The sequence below is a fragment of the Gadus macrocephalus genome, chromosome 5 (genome assembly GCF_031168955.1).
Source record: "Gadus macrocephalus chromosome 5, ASM3116895v1".
Taxonomy (NCBI): Eukaryota; Metazoa; Chordata; class Actinopteri; order Gadiformes; family Gadidae; genus Gadus; species Gadus macrocephalus.
This window is the reverse complement of record NC_082386.1, coordinates 18,697,285-18,715,558: the sequence shown is the minus strand read 5'-3', so window position 1 is coordinate 18,715,558 and position 18,274 is coordinate 18,697,285. Positions and strand designations below refer to the sequence as shown.

The window sequence follows — 18,274 nt, the reverse complement described above, 5'->3', positions numbered from 1 at the left end:
GACACATGACGCAGTGGAACCAGAAGACACAAAACACCGGGTGGATTATATGATTTAAGCAACTTTATTGAAGGGGGAACTTAAAAAGGAAGAGCCACGAGTTGATTATCAACCATTAGCCTCGCACCAATACTTCAAGGCTACGTGAAGAACAAGTGTTTGAGTAGGCATAAAACTATGAGCTCTCCAGCGACCGCTCTAAAACAAGACAGAACCAAAACAGGCGTCCTCTCCCCGAGTCCCCGTCTCCCGACCGCCTGGCCTGGACAGTCCACGTCGTGACCAACACATCTCCCGTCATATAGCCTACCTTTATTAACATGCATAAGATACAACATTGAAATGCTTTTTATACGTTTCTTTTAAACCCTTTAAACATTGATACATAGTGCTCAGATTCTTTTTACACGTTTTAACCTTTGTCGTGGGGTGCTTTCTCTTTCTTCACTTTAAATTTGCTTTGATTGCGGGGTCGTCTAGCACTACAGCCAAATTAAGAGTTTACTGAACAGGGGGGGGGGAGGGGATGTGGGGGCAGGCATTCCCGCCCCGCACACAATAACTGCCGTTTGACGTCCTGATTCAACAGGAGAACTCTAATATTTTGTCAAAAGGGGGGGGGGGGGGGGGATTCTTTAGCGGAACACAGCCATGACGAAAAAGCCAGCAAAAGAACAAGGAATCATTTTTTTCAGCATGGGGTGCTAGAGAGAGAGAGCGAGCGCGCGAGAGAGAGCGACGGGTCCAACGGTGGTGAAGCCTTTATGGGGACCCCAGGCGGTCCTCCAGAGTTGGGGGGGGGGGGGGGGGGGGGGTTCTGGTATTGGCGTCTTCAATGAATGTGTTCAGAGTAACGAATGACATCATTTTTTGGAGTTGTATAAGAGAGAGGGAGACAGAGAGAGAGAGTGAGCGCAGGCAATCCAGGCCCCTTCTTGCTGGTGCATGCTCAAAACCAAGAGTTCCCCAACGGTGGCATCGTACTCCCGGGCTGCGAGCGGACCAGAGACATCACTAACACTGGGGGGGTGGGGGGGTGGGAGACCATCTTCTTCAGAACGCACAGGGGGGGGGGGGGGAAGGTGGGAGAAGGTGTAATTAACAAAAAGGAAAGAAGATAAAAGAAGAAGGGGGGGGGATGAGAGGGTTGGATCTGAGGGGGCCAGGTCCTCGCCACCCATCACATGGCGTACTTCTGTGTCCATTCTTTAGCTATCCTGCTGTATCTGGAGAGAGAAGGAGGGGGAGGAGACAGTGTTAGACCTGATGGCTGGCAGAGATCACACACACACACACAGGAACAGACAACACACACACACACACACACGAACAGACAACACACACACACGGGAACAGACACACACACACACACACACCGAATGACCACTGGTTAGTATACACACGGACCAAAAGGACAGCGAAAAACAGCCACAAATTCTATCAGTCTGTGCTCCATAGCAACAGTTGCCCTCGGCACCCAACCTCATTCAAGTGGCCGCCATTTTGGGACCACTGGATGCCCCATGGCAAGCCTCCTTGTCGTCATGGTGACGAAAATGGCAAAACTTTGTTCTGCGTGCCACTTGCCAACACACTGGTTGAGTTGTTAACAAGGGAATATTGTAAATAGGTTACGCAATTAAAAAGGTTATTATTTCCATCGCAATATGTAAGGAATAATCACAGAGAGGCCGGGCAATAAACAGTTTGATATGCCCGGCTCGTGGACGGTAACCTTCCGCGAGCCGGGCATATCAAACTGTTTATTGCCCTGCCTTGAGGGCAATATATAATGTTAGTTGATCATGTTCAACATTACTCATTTACTTCATGGAGCTTAAACAATGACAGACAACAGTCAGACAATTGTTAAGACGATATTCAAACATCATCCTTACCAACCCAGTCTGGACGCCAGCTAATTCACCCCCAAAAAACAACAACGAGATGGGTTGCCAGATTGGGCCATATTCCCGCCCAATCTGGCAACACTACACATGAGGTGGTCAGCCTCTAGACAATAGTGGAGTCTTCCCAGTCGTCGTCCCCCAGACACAAACCATTTCCACACCACAACACGGGACACTGTAGACCACACACACACACACACACACACACACACACACACACACACACACACACACACACACACACACACACACACGTTATCGGAGGTTTCCAGTTAGAAGGAGATGCGAGGTTAGTGGTGAACTACCGGTAACCACACAAACCAAACCAGGATCTCAACAAGATGCAGGCACTGGCCCTTACCCTAGAGCAAGGCATACTTCTCTGTCCACTCCCGAGCTAGTTTGTTATACCTGACGGAGCACAACCGGATTAGAACCAACAACCACCTCCACCACCGTCTTAGCAGGAGCCCAGGTACTGCTTTCCTTTGGAAGGATCTTTTGCATTGGTTTTATAGGGTGGATGTGTGTGGGTGGTGTCTGTTTAATAGGGTGGATGTCTGAGGGTGCCCCACCTCCTTCTGACTGTGTGTAACGCGGTGGGTGTGTGGGTGCTCCACCTCCTTCTGACTGTGTGTAACGCGGTGGGTGTGCGGGTGCTCCACCTCCTTCTGACTGTGTGTAACGCGGTGGGTGTGTGGGTGCTCCACCTCCTTCTGACTGTGTGTAACGCGGTGGGTGTGTGGGTGCTCCACCTCCTTCTGACTGTGTGTAACGCGGTGGGTGTGCGGTAGAGCTGTAGCGGCGCGTCGATCATGTCGACGTCAAAAATTCGTCGACGTCAAATTTCTCCGTCGACGATTTTCGTGGACAATGGACAACAACACAGAGAACACAGTTCGCACTTCGCTGAATCTGTTGCTTATTTGGATACATGTTTACCGTTTAATGGGAAAGAAGGCTCGTCGCCTTTATTATGTCCGTGGTCGTCGCATGGACTATACGTCATCCAGCTCAGGTTGCGTAGCCGTGCGTGTGCGCGACTGCGCGTGTCGGCTCATTAGCATCTGTACCGTAGCGGCCCGTACCGTAGCAGCACACCTCTCCCAAGTAGCCAAATTGGCCTGGCCTGGCCAGACTGGCCACACTCACACTGGCAGATTTGAGAACGGCTGGCCTTTCATTTTGTATAACAGTGAAACTATTTTATTTTGTGTAAAGCAGAAGGTTTTTTGCTGTGCAAAATTGTTGTTAAATAAAGTATATTATTAAGAATTTTTTGGTATTTATTTTATTAATCGAGCAACAGAAATAGATAACCATCCAATTAGTCATTAGATTAGTCGACTAATCGATGAAATAATCGCCCGATTAATCGTTTAATAAATAATCGTTTACCCCCAGCCCTAGTGTGTGGGTGCACCACCTCCTTCTGACTGTGTTTAACGCGGTGGGTGTGTGGGTGCTCCACCTCCTTCTGACTGTGTTTAACGCGGTGGGTGTGCGGGTGCTCCACCTCCTTCTGACTGTGTGTAACGCGGTGGGTGTGCGGGTGCTCCACCTCCTTCTGACTGTGTTTAACGCGGTGGGTGTGTGGGTGCTCCACCTCCTTCTGACTGTGTGTAACGCGGTGGGTGTGTGGGTGCTCCACCTCCTTCTGACTGTGTGTAACGCGGTGGGTGTGTGGGTGCTCCACCTCCTTCTGACTGTGTGTAACGCGGTGGGTGTGTGGGTGCTCCACCTCCTTCTGACTGTGTTTAACGCGGTGGGTGTGCGGGTGCTCCACCTCCTTCTGACTGTGTGTAACGCGGTGGGTGTGTGGGTGCTCCACCTCCTTCTGACTGTGTGTAACGCGGTGGGTGTGCGGGTGCTCCACCTACTTCTGACTGTCTGTTTTGTAGATGCGGGCGATCTCTGGGACCAGCGGGTCGTCTGGGTTGGGGTCACAGAGCAGGGAGCAGATGGAGAGGAGCACTGCGGAGACAACAGGGGGTCAGTCATGAGCGCTCAGGAGACACCGTCACGTTAAACCCACCCAGCATGGGACTCCTACAGCAGGCATTTCCCAAAAATAGTAAAAGGGATGAGAGGGATGTTCAGGGGTTTCCGATATTTGTTGAACCCGGAAATGATTTGCCGTAGAAGTCCAATGCTGGTTTGTTATGAATCGCATGATGATTGATTACTTTTTCTGACCTTTTTTGAGTCATGCCCCTGACCTATTCTGCACATTACAAATAAAGACCCGAGCCAACACGGAAAATAAGAAAAACGGAAGTAAAACAAAGCGCGCGTAAATTTGCATCCTTGATAATCATCGGCCGGGCGGCCGGGACTCGAGAGACCTGAGGAACCTGTCCTACACGGAAGGCCTGGTGGCTGGGAGAGCCCCGGCCTACCTCCCGGGCCACCAGGTCGGTCCTACAGGTCAACAGGTCAGTCCAACAGGTCAACAGGTCAGTCTAACAGGTCAGCCAGTCTGTCTAACAGGTTAGGGGGGGGCGTACCTTTGGAGATGGTGAGGGCGGGGGACCACTGCGACCGCAGGATGTCCAGGCAGATGCTGCCGTTGCTGTTGATGTTCGGGTGGTAGATGCGCGTCGTGAACGCAACCTGAAACAGGAAGGGGAGGGAACAGGAAGTGAGGAGGGGTGACGGTAATCAAAGGGAAGCTAGTCTGTGGCCGGATGACACAGGAAGTAAAAATTCACAATAACTTTGGGTGCGTGTTAGAAAAAAAAAAAATAGATAAACAGATGCATAGGAACTGCACATGAACGGTCTGCTGTGATCCACCCGGAAATAACCCATCTACCAACAACAATAAATAATACCTCTACTGAACATGGGAACCATCGTCATGATGATCGAGAGAGGAGGAGGAAGAAAGATTCAAAATAACCAGCCGAAAGTGAAGCCAGCTACCTGGCCTCTGAACAGGAACCAGGGAGGACTAAATGCAACCATTTTCTCATTTCCTCATCATAAGCAAATCATTTGCTCTGCATGGCTAACGGAGCACAGGGTTAGGGTTAGGTCGCGTCCTCACCTTGGGGGGTTTGAAGGGGTAGTCTGTGGGGAAGTGGATGGTGAGGAAGAACACGCCGCCCTGATATGGGCTGTCATTCTGAGAACACACACACACACACACACACACAGTACGGTTAACACCATGAAGAGGCGCCACATAATGGAGGCAGAGGAGGGTCATCTACACAACCTTAGACACACGTTTAAAACCCTAACGTTGTAATCAGATAAGCGGAATGAAAGCACAAATGTTTCGGTTCGATTCTCTTACCGGTCCCATGATGGTGGCTTGCCAGTGGAACACTGAAAAGGAAAATGAAAGAGTTCAGGACCACAAAAGAGAACCCTCACTTCTTTGATAACAGCTCTACAACACAATTAATAAAAATGCTCCATTTTGGGGTCACCAATTCCAAGAGGGCAGGTGTTCCAACCCTCACCCTGAATGGTCAGATCCAATGTTTTCTACGGCCCTCATATTGTCGTTTTGATGACTTATTGGAATGCTTCCTTCAAGAAGCGAGGTCTTAGCCTCTGGACCATTATTAATGCAGGAGGCTGGACAAAATGTACTAAATAAAATCTGATTTACTTCACCACTTCTCCTGCGTTCCTCTAATTTAAAAAAGGAGAAGATGGGGGTCAGCAAGGGGTCAAAATTATGAACCTGACCGGCCGTGACATCCACTTAGCTTATTATGAAACCCATAATAAATACTAGTATCCATACTGAGTGCAGAAGTATGGCCATTACGTACGCCCGCGGGATAAATCTCATCTACACTAGCACTGTGAGGGGGTCTTTCATTCAGAAGAAGACACCTACTGTCGTCTCCCACGGGGCCGGCTGAACACTGGGCTGGGGGGTCACGACCCAGGTCGCTGAGCTCCTGAAAAAAATAAAAACACACACGCACACACACTTGAGGACAGAACATATAGAACACGTTAGAGCTGTTCCGTTCTCTCAAAAAAAGAACATACAGTCCAGTACACAGAAGCCTGCTTATTGGGCCAACAATTGATGAGGGAGTGGTTAAGGAACATGGAATCATGACCTTAAATTAAGGTCATGAATTTTGTAATTAATCAAATTCCCGCACACCTTTCTGAGGTGCCTGTCCAACAGGTTAAGAATAGAATAAAAACAAAACAGACTTGTATAGTCATGCACGTAGTTTGATTCATAGGCTTATGGTTAACTTAAAAATGTGTTTGTCGTTTGGCTCTTTATTCTAAACATCAATCCAAAAGATAACCATCTAACAGGGAGCAGAGTTTTGAAACCTACAACACCATGAAAGATGCGATACTTCGGAAATAAATATCAAGACTGAGGATGGTTTTCCATACATTGCTCTTGCCAGGAAGCTGTTGTACCAGAACTTGTTTCAACGGGTGATCATAAGGAATTCACCTGCAACAGCCTTATAGCGAACAATTTCATGTTTGGGGGGCTGAACCTGGCCTCCATAGGGTTGGGGCATGTATTTTGAGCGATCTAGTTATTTTACAAAAGGTGTAGACAACGCCCATGCCTTGGCCCCAGTTTAATGTGTAAAATGCAGCTTTATTCAATGTATTTCCAACCCAACTGGTACATGTTTTTGCACAGGGGGAAACCCTCCTTGCAAGCCGAGGCAAGCTCGCGTCTCTTTCGACTATTCATCTTGCAGTTCAGACGGGATGATCTTATGGATAAAAAAAACCAGGAAAGACCAAATGATGACATGTTAGGGTGCCTACGTGATGAAATGGAAGTGTGTCACATAAAACACACACAGCTTTGATTTCGTAAATGTAGTGACTCACAAGTTTGAGCAATCACAAACTAGAAATTTCATAAAACACAAGCTTCTTGTGTTTTGTTTATATTACCACATCAGTCTTGCAGTTTAATCGTCAAAATATTCGCTATTACACCATTTTTATTAAACCAAGCACATCGGCGTTTCAGAACAAGGTTTAATGAGGCTATGTTATAACATGTTGGGTGTATTATGTGGCCTGTGATTGTCGCCTCGCCAATCCTTTCCCAGACTAGCACATTACAGAAGGCATTAACAGTGACAATGACCAGCGATCAAATACATAACATATTGGTTGACATGTCTGTTCATTAGTCCCTCTGACGCACCTCCAAACCTTCTTAATCCGAAACAGAAACCAAAGCTGAGTACTCGTCATGATTCCTGTGAGCTTACATACTTCATAGCCTCGTTCACAGGCGTCCCCATCTCACGACGGAACGCCTGGGACGGGGTGCTCCAAATGAGCGTTTTTAGCAAGAGAGAGGGCGGGACTTTCAGTTACATTGTATTGGGCCGAGAGGGGCACCAGGGGGACTTCCGGCAGAGGATAATCAGTTTATAATTTATTGCTTATTCCAATTATAGACCAAATAAACTCCGTATTTATTCCTGGTCGTCGTTGTTCATGTCATATTCTGATTGTTCTCGCTCCGAGGGACTGTTAACAGGGAAACACAGCTCATGAGAGTTCAGAGACCGGAAATGCCATGGCAGCAGACCGGCATAACGCTACAAATCTGGATCCTTTCTCAGCTTCCATACTTACAATAAGTTAACATGTTAGCATGGTGAGCTAGCGCGGCATAGTGGAGCGGCTATGGGAGGCTAGCTACAGCTAACACAACTCACCTTGTTGATCCTTTTCAATGCCATCCTAGCTCGATGTTGTCTTGTTCTGTAACTCTTCTCGGTCCAGGTGACGAGAACCCCGATGTGCCAAGACGTTGCGCTATCCTTTGAAACACTTGACGTCAGGCTAACCCAGATGGCCTTTCTTCTGCTGGCGCTAGCATAAAGGGGCGCTAGCAGGCTAGTCGGCTAAGCTAGGTGCGCTACGGAGTTGCCGTTATTCATAAAACTCAGCGGTGTGCGCTACTTGGTTCGCCGCCGAAGGGACGTTATCCGACGCGCTGGCTCTCGTGTGTGAGACGGTTGGCGTTGTTCGCGCGCGGGAAGAAAAAACTCGGTTTGATGAGCGAGAGGACGGAGACATCGAAGCGCGTTCAAGCCCCGGTGTGTATGAGTGTGTGTCGAAACTGTCCGCTGGTGGCTTCTCTCTAGACGTATTTGAAGGCGGTCCACCGTGTGGCACTGACTGAAAATGACATGAGATAAACGGTGCGATGAAAGGTGATTGGTTCGCGTTAACGATGACAGGGCAGCGAAGTGTTGTTGCTGCCTAACTTTGTAAACGAGGCTTCCCGTAAGAGGAAGTGGATTGCCCTAATAATGGGAAGGCTGATGGAAAAAGTGATGGTCTGTAACACCAAGTTATGTGAAATGTTGTTTTTTTTGGACGTTAAATAACGTAACAAATAGTTCTAAGAAGTCTTCAGGTCAATAAATAAAGCCACGTTGATGAGATGAATGTTGTGAAATCTAATTGATACCCTTTATTCGTCAGAATTTATATCTTTCATACTTCATTTTTTATTGATTTAAATGAAAAACAAAATAATTCACTATTTAATCAAAGAAATATTGCCACTACGTATATGACAGAGATAAATAAAGGACGGCCACAAATAATTAGACAAACAAATTAAATACTTTAATTTCCACAAGTTTAGACTGTGTTAATATATAACTGCCTCATGAACTGCTTTCAACAACAGTTCAACGATCGATTTTGACACCGAGACATTATTGCCTGCAAATTAAATCCAGCAACGTTTCATGGACTGCTGGAGCACATTCGTTAGGAGGGACACATTACTTCCCTATTAGTTCACAAGACAGAAGACCAACCGAGGTCTGGTCCACGGTTTGCTGACACCATCGCACCCTCAAGGGCACTGAGGCCCGGGCCACGTTCCTCTGTGCTTGTGCAGGAAAGGGAGCGAGCGATGGCGTCGTAGCTCTCCAGGCAACGCCATTTTAAGTCACATCAGAGCTCTTTTGCACAAGTGGGGAATATCTAATGCATGGTAATCTTTCAGATGCTCTCTCTCTCTCTCTCTCTCTCTCTCTCTCTCTCTCTCTCTCTCTCTCTCTCTCTCTCTCTCTCTCTCTCTCTCTCTCTCTCTCTCTCTCTCTCTCTCTCTCTCTCTCTCTCTCTCTCTCTCTCTCTCTCTCTCTCTCTCTCTCTCTCTCTCTCTCTCTCTCTCTCTCTCTCTCCTTCAGTATCTGCCTTTGACGGACTGGGATTCACCACGCTCCACACAGTACTGCAGTCTGCTCCTCAGCCCACAGCTCTGTCCGGCCGCGCAGCACAAGAGGAAGCATTCATGTGGCGGTCCGCAGATGGTCGGCTCCTCTCCCGCTCTAGTCAACCCTCCTCCACTTCCTGTTCGCCAGGGTCCACCATAACAGCGACGGCGGCGGCGCTGGCGGCGGTGGATCGTCTGTGTCCGCGAGCCCGTCTCCCTCTGCAGACAGCGTGCCTCTGCCCTCCCCCCACCTCACCTCACCTCCAGCCGGAGCTCCGTCCCCGGGGGACACCGGGAGCCGGTCCCCCCACGGGAACACGCGATCAGCTGGAGTGGCGTAGCCCACAAAGTCCCCACTGGAGCTGAAGCACAGGCCTTGGACGGCCTCCATGTTGAGGTCATCGCGGGAAGAGTCGTTGGCAGGGAGGTCGCCGTCGCTGCCAGCTCCCTCCTCCTCCTCCTCCTCCTCCTCCTCCTCCCTCTCCGGAGGATACTCGTAGATCTCCTCTGCAGCACCGCCATCGTTGCCATGGTTCCCGAATAGCCCTTCCTCTGGTGGGGCCTAGATGGGCCCTGGGTCTGCTTGAGGTTCCTCCACCTCCACCTCCTCCTCCTCCACCTCCCACTCCCCCACCTCCTCCTCTTCTTCCTCCTCATCCTCTTCATCCTCCCAATCTCCCTCCCCCACCTCCTCCTCCTCCTCCTCTTCCTCCTCCCACTCCCCCTCCACCTCCTCCTCCTCCTCCTCCCACTCCCCCTCCACCTCCTCCTCCTCCCACTCCCCCTCCACCCAAACCCCGTCGCCCTCCCCCTCGGGGGCGGGGCTCTGGGCGGTGGCGTCGGGCCGGACCGACTGGTGGCACATGGGGCAGGTCTCCTGGACGTAGAGCCACTTGCGCAGGCAGTTGCCGTGGAAGAAGTGTCCGCAGAGCGTGATCACCGCCGAGCTCATTTCCTGCGGAGCACACAGAGCCGGGCGTTTGATTGATGCACATTTAGCAAAATTAGCATGCTAGCATTAGCATTCTAGCATGCTAATTGTGCTAACTTGGAAGTAACGAGGCTAACCCGAGAAGAATTACTAGCATGCTAATACGGCTGACCTAAGAATCAGACCTAGCACGCCAACGCGGCTCACATGGAAGCAGATGGAGCATGCTAACGCGGCTTACATAAGAAGCATACGTGGCATGCTAACGAGGCTCACCTTGAAGAAGACGTAGCATGCTACTGCGGCTAACCCAAGAAGCATACGTAGCATGCTAATACGGCTAACCTAATAATCATACGTAGCAGGTAGCATGCTAACAAGGCTTACCTGGAAGCAGACGGAGGTCTGCTTCCAGGTACGCCTTGTTATGGTGTAATCCATTTGTATGGTACGCTGGTACGTGCAAGTCGTAAGTTGTAAATCTCCCAGCTTTCTTGCGGCATTTGCGGAGGCACGTCCCCTTTTGGTCGTAGTAGCTTTCCCGTTTCTCATCACTAGTCATTGTTATTGTTGGCTGCATTAGCCTCTTTAGCAAACCTGCTCGAAAACAAACAACCAACCAACCAACTTTACATTATATTGCACGCAGAGCAAGACTGTGACCGGCATGAAGTAGCAATTTAATCAAGTGTGTAAGGGCATTTAAAATCGACATTAGAATGACCAACAGGGTTTAAACACAAAGCAAATAAATCTCTTTACGGGCGCAGACACTATTGTTGACGAGTCGTACGGTCGGCCTCACTGAACTGGCTCTACTTTCGGAATGGCGAGCGGGACCGACCAAAAGGGGGCGTGCCTTAGTGAAATGCCGCAAGAAGGATGGGAGGTTTGCAGCTTACGACTCGCACATACCGCCGTACCATCCAAATGGACTACTACAGCATTAGCGTGCTACGTGAGCTTCTTACGCCGCGCGTCGACGTCTCACCTGGAAGCAGATGGAGCAGACGTCGTTGTGGCGCTGCAGCTGCGCCGGCGTGGCCCGCGGCAGGGAGTTGATCTTCTTGGCCGCCTCCTGCCGGAGCAGGAAGCTCTTCCAGCCGGACTGGGCGCGCAGCCACACGTTGAAGTAGGAGTGGATGATGATGACCGAGGCGCCCATCCAGCTCCACTCGCCGAACAGCGACTCCCAGGCGCCGTAGGCCACCACGCACAGCGCCACCACGAACTCCAGCACGCGGCTGACGGCGTTCACCCAGTAGATGACCTCGTCCAGGCTCTCGATGGGCTCGCGGCAGAACAGCTCCGCCATGAAGAGCGAGTAGATCAGCAGGCTGCCGGTGACCTGGGCGACCGGAGGGCAGGGGAGGGGGGGAGGGGGGAAAGGGGACAGGAAATAGGAGAACTTCCATTAGTTTAAAAGCGGAATATACAGGCTTATTAAAGAAAGGGACAACACAGGGATTTTTCCACCTGACCTGAATGTTTTTTATTCAGCAGAATTTGTACCATTCGTGTCATGGTTTAACTTATTGGAATAAATTTGTGTTTTTTTTTATTCACAACTTAAATCACAGAAACATTTCCCTAACATATGTGACAGACAAATAAAGGATGTCCATGATTAATTAGACAAACAAATTTACAAGTTTAGAATGTGTTAATATATAACTGCCTCATAAACGGCTAAATAAATATATTGTTTTAGACCCCCCCTAGGACCTTTCCCTCCTCAAGAAGAGAGGTGAGAGAGGACCTTTCCCTCCTCATGGAGAGAGGTGAGAGAGGACCTTTCCCTCCTACCTGGAGAGAGGTGAGAGAGGACCTTTCCCTCCTCATGAAGAGAGGTGAGAGAGGACCTTTCCCTCCTCATGGAGAGAGGTGAGAGAGGACCTTTCCCTCCTACCTGGAGAGAGGTGAGAGAGGACCTTTCCCTCCTCATGAAGAGAGGTGAGAGAGGACCTTTCCCTCCTCATGAAGAGAGGTGAGAGAGGACCTTTCCCTCCTCATGGAGAGAGGTGAGAGAGGACCTTTCCCTCCTACCTGGAGAGAGGTGAGAGAGGACCTTTCCCTCCTCATGAAGAGAGGTGAGAGAGGACCTTTCCCTCCTACCTGGAGAGAGGTGAGAGAGGACCTTTCCCTCCTACCTGGAGAGAGGTGAGCATGCAGCTGGACACGAGGATCAGGAGCCAGAAGTCCATGTGGAAGAACTGGGAGATCTTATAGGCCATGAAGCCAGGGAACACCAGCAGCAGGAGACACATGCTCAGCCCTCGCAGGTGTTTCCACCAGCTCCTGGGGGAGAACCAGAGACACAGGTTGACACCAGCACTAACTAGTCCCCCTACCAGTCGCAAACTACCGCAAAGTTTAGAATTGACTCTTCTTAAAACAGACGGTAGATAGTGGTATTAAATCTATATACAAGGTTGATATAAATATATCATATTATGTCTGAGATGGAACGGTATATTATTTCTAAGATATAACCATATATATTTATATATAATATAATATCTAACATAGTTAAATACTTTACTACTACATAAAAATGGAAAATACGACATTATATCAAAGGACATCTATATGTGACGTCACGTTTTTGATGGAAGATAAAGCCGCAGAATAGCGCCCCCCGCTGGCACCTGTTGCGTGACGCGCCCAGCGCCAGGATGACCGGGTCGGTGATCTCGATCATGGACTGCAGCGTAGAGGTGAGCACGATGAAGAGGATGATGCTGAGGAGGAAGGTGCGCTGGAGGGCCTGCATGTCCAGCAGCCCCGTCTGGAGCGCCAGCAGGAACAGGGTCACGCCCTCCGTCACCCCTCTGGCGGTTAAAATCAACCAATCAGGAAAGGAATGAGCAGGAACACAGGGGGGCGGCGGTCCTCCACTCCCTGTGCCCAGAGCAGCCCAGTCTTAGTTCAGTACGCTGCCCACAGGGCGGCGCCACCGGGCTGCTGGAGCCACCAGAAATACACGATGGTATACAAAAAGTTCCTTCATCTCAAATCCCATTTGCTTACTGAATTCTTAACTATGTGCATGTTAATTTTGTCGTAGAATCCCACTATTATATAGTATTGAAACTTGTACTTCTGTGGTCAGAAATTGTGTGGTATGTGGTACGTGTGTGTTGTATTTACCTGTGCAGGTGTTTATTTGGTATTCTACCTGTGCAGGTGCATTTGTGTCATCTACTTCTGCAGGTGTATACGTGGTACTTCCCTGTGCAGGTGCAGGTGTTTATTGGCTCTCTACCTGTGCAGGTGTTTCTAGGCTCTCTACCTGTGCAGGTGCTTCTAGGCTCCCTGCCTTTACAGGTGTTTCTTGGCTCCCTACCTGTGGAGGTGTTTATGGGCTCCCTACCTGTGCAGGTGTTTATGGGATCCCTACCTGTGCAGGTGTTTCTGGACTCCCTACCTGTGCAGGTGTTTCTGGGCTCCCTACCTGTGCAGGTGTTTATGGGCTCCCTACCTGTGCAGGTGTTTATGGGCTCCCTACCTGTGCAGGTGCTTATGGGCTCCCTACCTGTGCAGGTGTTTATGGGCTTCCTACCTGTGCATGACGTTCTCATTCAGCACTGCTGCGTAGCCTCCCAGGTAGAACTTGCAGAGGTTGAGGAGGCCCAGGGCCAAGTAGGACACCACAAAGGCGAGGCCCAGCAGGGAGTAGGGTGTGGCACAGCACTCTGACACACTGGGGGGGGGGGGGGGGGGGGGGGTCAAGGGTCAAGACCAGAGCCAAGGTGCGCCAGTGCTGCAATTCCCAGGTGTGAAAACAGGGAAATTGTGGGCGGGACTAAGATGTAGGTGATGTGTGTGTGTTCTGATCACTTGGGAAACGATTTGAGATGTAAAGAGGAGGGGCTAGGGACAGGATAGTGTAATAGTTGGTGTAATAGTTGGACTCCCAGACGAGAGGTTCTGGGTTTGAATCCCAATGTTAACGGTCTGTCTGTAGGCATCCTTGTGCAAGATGCCTAACAATAATTTCTCGAAAAATGCATTCACTGTTATTCTCTTAAAATAAATGAAACATTACATCTGTCTCACACACACACACACACACACACACACACACACACACACACACACACACACACACACACACACACACACACACACACACACACACACACACACACACACACACACACACACACACACCTGGACAGCAGGAGGAACAGGACCCCCTGGTACGTGAGCGTGCCGCGGGCGGCCATGACGTCGGACCCCAGCTGCACGACGAACAGAACCATCCAGAAGACGCTGAACAGCAGCGGCACCGCAAACTGGTTCCAGAGGGACATCGCCACGGCGACCAGCCGGTACAGCTCCACCACCTGGGGGGGGGGGGGGCACACGGGGGAGCGGAGGGTTGGAGAAGGTTCTGTTGGGGTCGCCGTAGCTCCCTTATGGTGTGTTCCTGACAGAATTCCGAGTCGAAAGTCGAAGATCTCCCAGCTTTCTTGCGGCACTTCTCGAAGGCACGCCCCCCCTTTTTGTCTTCATCTTTCGAAAATCTGAGAGTAGACCGAGAGCAGTGATTTTTTTTCTTTTGTATTGATTCCGCGTAGGTTATTTGAATGTCTTTTTTAAATGCTCTTACACACTTGATTACATTGCTACTTTTTTCCAGTCACCAATTTATACATTGCATTGTTTTGCTGTGCGTGCAATACAATGTAAAGTTGTGTTGTTTGTTTTCGGGCTGGTTTGCTAAAGAGGCTAATGTAGCTAACAATAAACAACGACTAGCCAATTTCTGCCACACTCACAAAGACGAACAGGAACGCTGATGAATGCTCCGAGACCGGAAGTGACATCAAACGTGCAACTCGGAAGGCTGGCGTCCGAGGATTCAGGAACACACCATTAAACCCTCGATCCATTGGCAATGACGCCGTAAAGCAGTGGTTCTCAAATTGGGGTATGCGTACCCCTAGGGGTACTTTGGAGTACTGCACGGGCAACGAAGTTCAACCTAACCCATAGAAAATCGAGGGTCGAGGATGAAATGTAAATTTGATAATAAAAACACCAAAAGGAGTGTACCAGGAGGAATATATTTGAATGGGCTTCACCTCTACAAGCTCTGACCCTCCCTTGGTGTTGGGCTTTGTTTGTTGGGAGAAATTAGCAAACAGTTGCATGAATTGTAGAATTATTTTCTTCATAAAAAAAATTTTCGCCAGTGAAGGGGGTATTCAGATGAAAAAAGATCTTGGAGGGGGGTACACTAGAAGAAAAGGTTTAAGAACCACTGCTGTAATGAACGGCCCCAGAGAACCTCACAGATACACGACCTCCGTCAAACCTGACATGGGATATTATTTTGAAAGCTACATTATTTGCCTTTGCCATAGAGATAAACATCAGAGAGAGAGACATGTTGCAGACATGCTTTCAGTCTGTAAAATGTATTATTATACGCGCTGGAACTCCGTCTCAACCAACCAACGAGCGGAGATGTAGACTGTCCAAGGATAAGAACTGTAAATAGGTGAGAGGGAGTGTCAACTGGACTCTGTGTCATCAGTGTATCAAGGGTCAACATAGAAAACAAACGTGGCGGATACCTCCATCCGGAGCAGCTCAGAGTAGGCGGCCCGTGCGAGGCGATAGGGCACAAAGAGGTTGGAGAGGAGGAAGACAGCCATGCCCACGCCGGTCAGAGCCACGGAGGACGAGCTGACGAGCAGAAGCACGTCGGGCGGCGCAGCGCACAGTCTGGCCAGCAGGGGGAGCAGGTGGGCGGAAAACAGCCAGACCTTTCTGGTCTTCATCAGGAAGGCACACAACGTGTTGAGAATAATCAGACCTAAACACACGAGGAAGATTACAATTATTAGAATATTTGACATCTTCATTCAACGTATTCTTTTTTAAATTGAAATCCTTGGATATAAATATGTTTATAAAACAATAACTAACTACTTTAATTATCTTACTATCCTGTTGTTCCCCTGCTGTGACACCCACATTTCCATTTTGGAACAATTTAAGTTAAACTTCTGTAATTACAAACAAATAAAATTCTACTCCTTTCGAAGCATCAACGATGGGCTGTGATAAAATGCTAGCCTTTCATCCCCCCCCCCGTTATAGTTTAGCATTGGATGTGATGCAGGATACACTCTGTATCTACACCTGATCCAGAGACATGCGATACAGTGTGTGGGCGCCAGCCACCCTGTTGTTGTGTCTCGTGGTAAACACAGCCAATGAGCTCGCTCCCTACTTGTCAGTGCGGTGACGAATCTTTGGAAGGCCGCAGCGTCGAGGTACAGCGACCCCCCGTAGCCGTTCAGCACCTCCTCGTTCACGTAGTCCCTGAGGGGAAGGGTCACAGGTCAAAGGTTATTCCATGGACACCCCGGAACGTTTTCAAGCCGTGCGTCACTATCCCAAGGCCTTAACGAAGCAATTTGCTAGCGGTTAACATTTTGATTCTAACAAGTATCTTTCCACAAAGAGAGAGATGATACATAATGCCAGACACAACAACTGGAATCTCAGACAGCCTAATAAATAGTAGAATTATCCAACTGTAGTCATTTGGTGTCGATTTAACTATAAGCCCCATTGCTCCAGTGGGCTGCTATTCTTGCTGCTATTCTTGCTAGTGATGGTGATGTTTCATCACAGTACAAAACACCGTCGCTACAAGGCTGGCGTAATGACAGTGTAGTAAACATCCAAAGGCAGCGTGCCGCAGCGGTATCAGATTCAGCCGGCTAGCAGACATCAGAGACCAGGTATAGACTAGAGATATTGATCCTCCAGACAGATCAGAAAATGCATGGCTTGCAGATGTCGGGGTAGTAGTACAAATACCATTCAACAGGAGAATCAAGAGCTGTAGTAATAGTAGTAGGGGCAATGGAAATAAGATCATAGTAGCCCCACTTGGAGTAATGGGGTCCTATGCAGCAGCAGTAGTATGAACAGTAGGAATAGAATACTAATACTACTAATAATATTAATACTAGTAATAGTCAACTTTGAGATACGGTTTCCTACTTAAAGCAACAGCAGTAATAATAGTATTTACAGTAGTAATATAAGTATTATTGATACTATTAATAGTAGGTGTCCTACTTGGAGATCTGGTGTCCGACGTAAAGAAGCAGGGCAGCCAGTATGTGGAGGTAGAGCGTTACGATGTGACGAAGAGGCAGAACCAACACACACACATTCACCAGGTGACCTGAAGAAAACGCACACAAATGAATCAGGTATTACACACACACGCACACTCACACACACATAAGCACAATCACACACACACACTCAGTGTTTGTGTACCTACCAAGGTAGTACATGTTCCAGATGACATACTTGTACTTGAACAGCATGTCATCGTTCTTGGCCCTGATGTGCTCCGTGACGCCGTCGACGTCACACTTGAACAGCATGTCCAGCAGGAGAAGGCTGGGCACCCGCAGGGCGACGTTGGCCACCTCTTCCAGACGAGGCATCGCGATACCTGCTCGACCCCGGGACGTGGGTCACATCCTCCGTTCTGTCGCCCTGTGTGTGTCTGTAGCCTAGCACGAACAGTTCCCAACCCACTCGGATCCACTTCTTCGTGTCATCTAAGAACAAGAAGAGATAGGAGGGAATGAGGAGAACTTCTCTTTCCAGGCCTCTGGTCTCGTTGCTCCGAGCAGTATTAATAAGGCTGGGAATAATCTTTATCGTATAACCGTTATAACATCGCAATTAAGTCAGACTTACTTTGAAAAGGGTGTCACATCGGCGCTGGGTGCCAGCCTTCCCCAGGCTAGGTGCTGCAGGTTAGCTCCCTGAGTGAGCCACCACAACATGTTTGCATAGTTTCTCTACAAGCTGTTCGGCTTTCCCGAAATGCACCGTTCGGTTTAATATAAATATACCTTATGGATCATAAATGAAAGCCTCAAAAGTCACTATTCAACAGTTTGAAGCTGGACAAAGATGATTTCAACGTTCTTCTGTGATTCCTTTCGCTTGCGTGGCCATTTCCCATGAACACGTCACATATCCAGCGGACCAATCGGCTAACGGGAATTGGTGGATTTCAAAGTAAGAGTCAACCAATCCGAATGCGAATTATTGTCACCCAATCCAACTGTATTACAATCAACATACAACATCAACACAAATCATTTTCTATTTCTTTAAATAAAAGGCAGGATAGAAATCGTAACCAAAAAATGCCCAAATTAAATATAC

The 18,274-nt window shown here is 48.9% G+C and overlaps 2 protein-coding genes across 3 annotated transcripts; both read right to left on the bottom strand.

The window, feature by feature from the left end:
- Nucleotides 1–41: 41 nt before the first annotated feature.
- LOC132457415 (ubiquitin-conjugating enzyme E2 D3-like) lies at nt 42–8,131 on the bottom strand. 2 transcript variants are annotated; one of them, XM_060051717.1, is made up of 8 exons: nt 7,601–8,131; nt 5,767–5,830; nt 5,212–5,243; nt 4,960–5,037; nt 4,418–4,523; nt 3,791–3,884; nt 2,272–2,321; nt 42–1,226 (listed from the first exon to the last, which is right to left on the bottom strand). In XM_060051717.1, the coding sequence occupies exons 1-7, from the start codon at nt 7,622–7,624 to the stop codon at nt 2,273–2,275; spliced, it is 447 nt and encodes a 148-aa protein (XP_059907700.1). In that variant the 5' UTR covers nt 7,625–8,131; the 3' UTR covers nt 42–1,226; nt 2,272. The 2 variants fall into 2 exon arrangements, with proteins under 2 accessions (XP_059907700.1, XP_059907702.1); XM_060051719.1 differs by lacking the exon at nt 2,272–2,321 and having other exon boundaries at nt 7,601–8,118.
- A 369-nt stretch (nt 8,132–8,500) lies between these two features.
- Nucleotides 8,501–18,094, bottom strand: zmp:0000000662 (RING finger protein 145). The gene is made up of 12 exons (XM_060052767.1): nt 17,798–18,094; nt 17,370–17,655; nt 17,159–17,267; nt 16,299–16,390; nt 15,637–15,878; nt 14,225–14,400; nt 13,614–13,754; nt 12,700–12,882; nt 12,202–12,349; nt 11,043–11,399; nt 9,806–10,075; nt 8,501–9,682 (listed from the first exon to the last, which is right to left on the bottom strand). Exons 2-12 carry the CDS (start codon nt 17,536–17,538, stop codon nt 9,236–9,238), a joined length of 2,334 nt encoding a protein of 777 aa, XP_059908750.1. The 5' UTR covers nt 17,539–17,655; nt 17,798–18,094; the 3' UTR covers nt 8,501–9,235.
- Nucleotides 18,095–18,274: the final 180 nt, after the last annotated feature.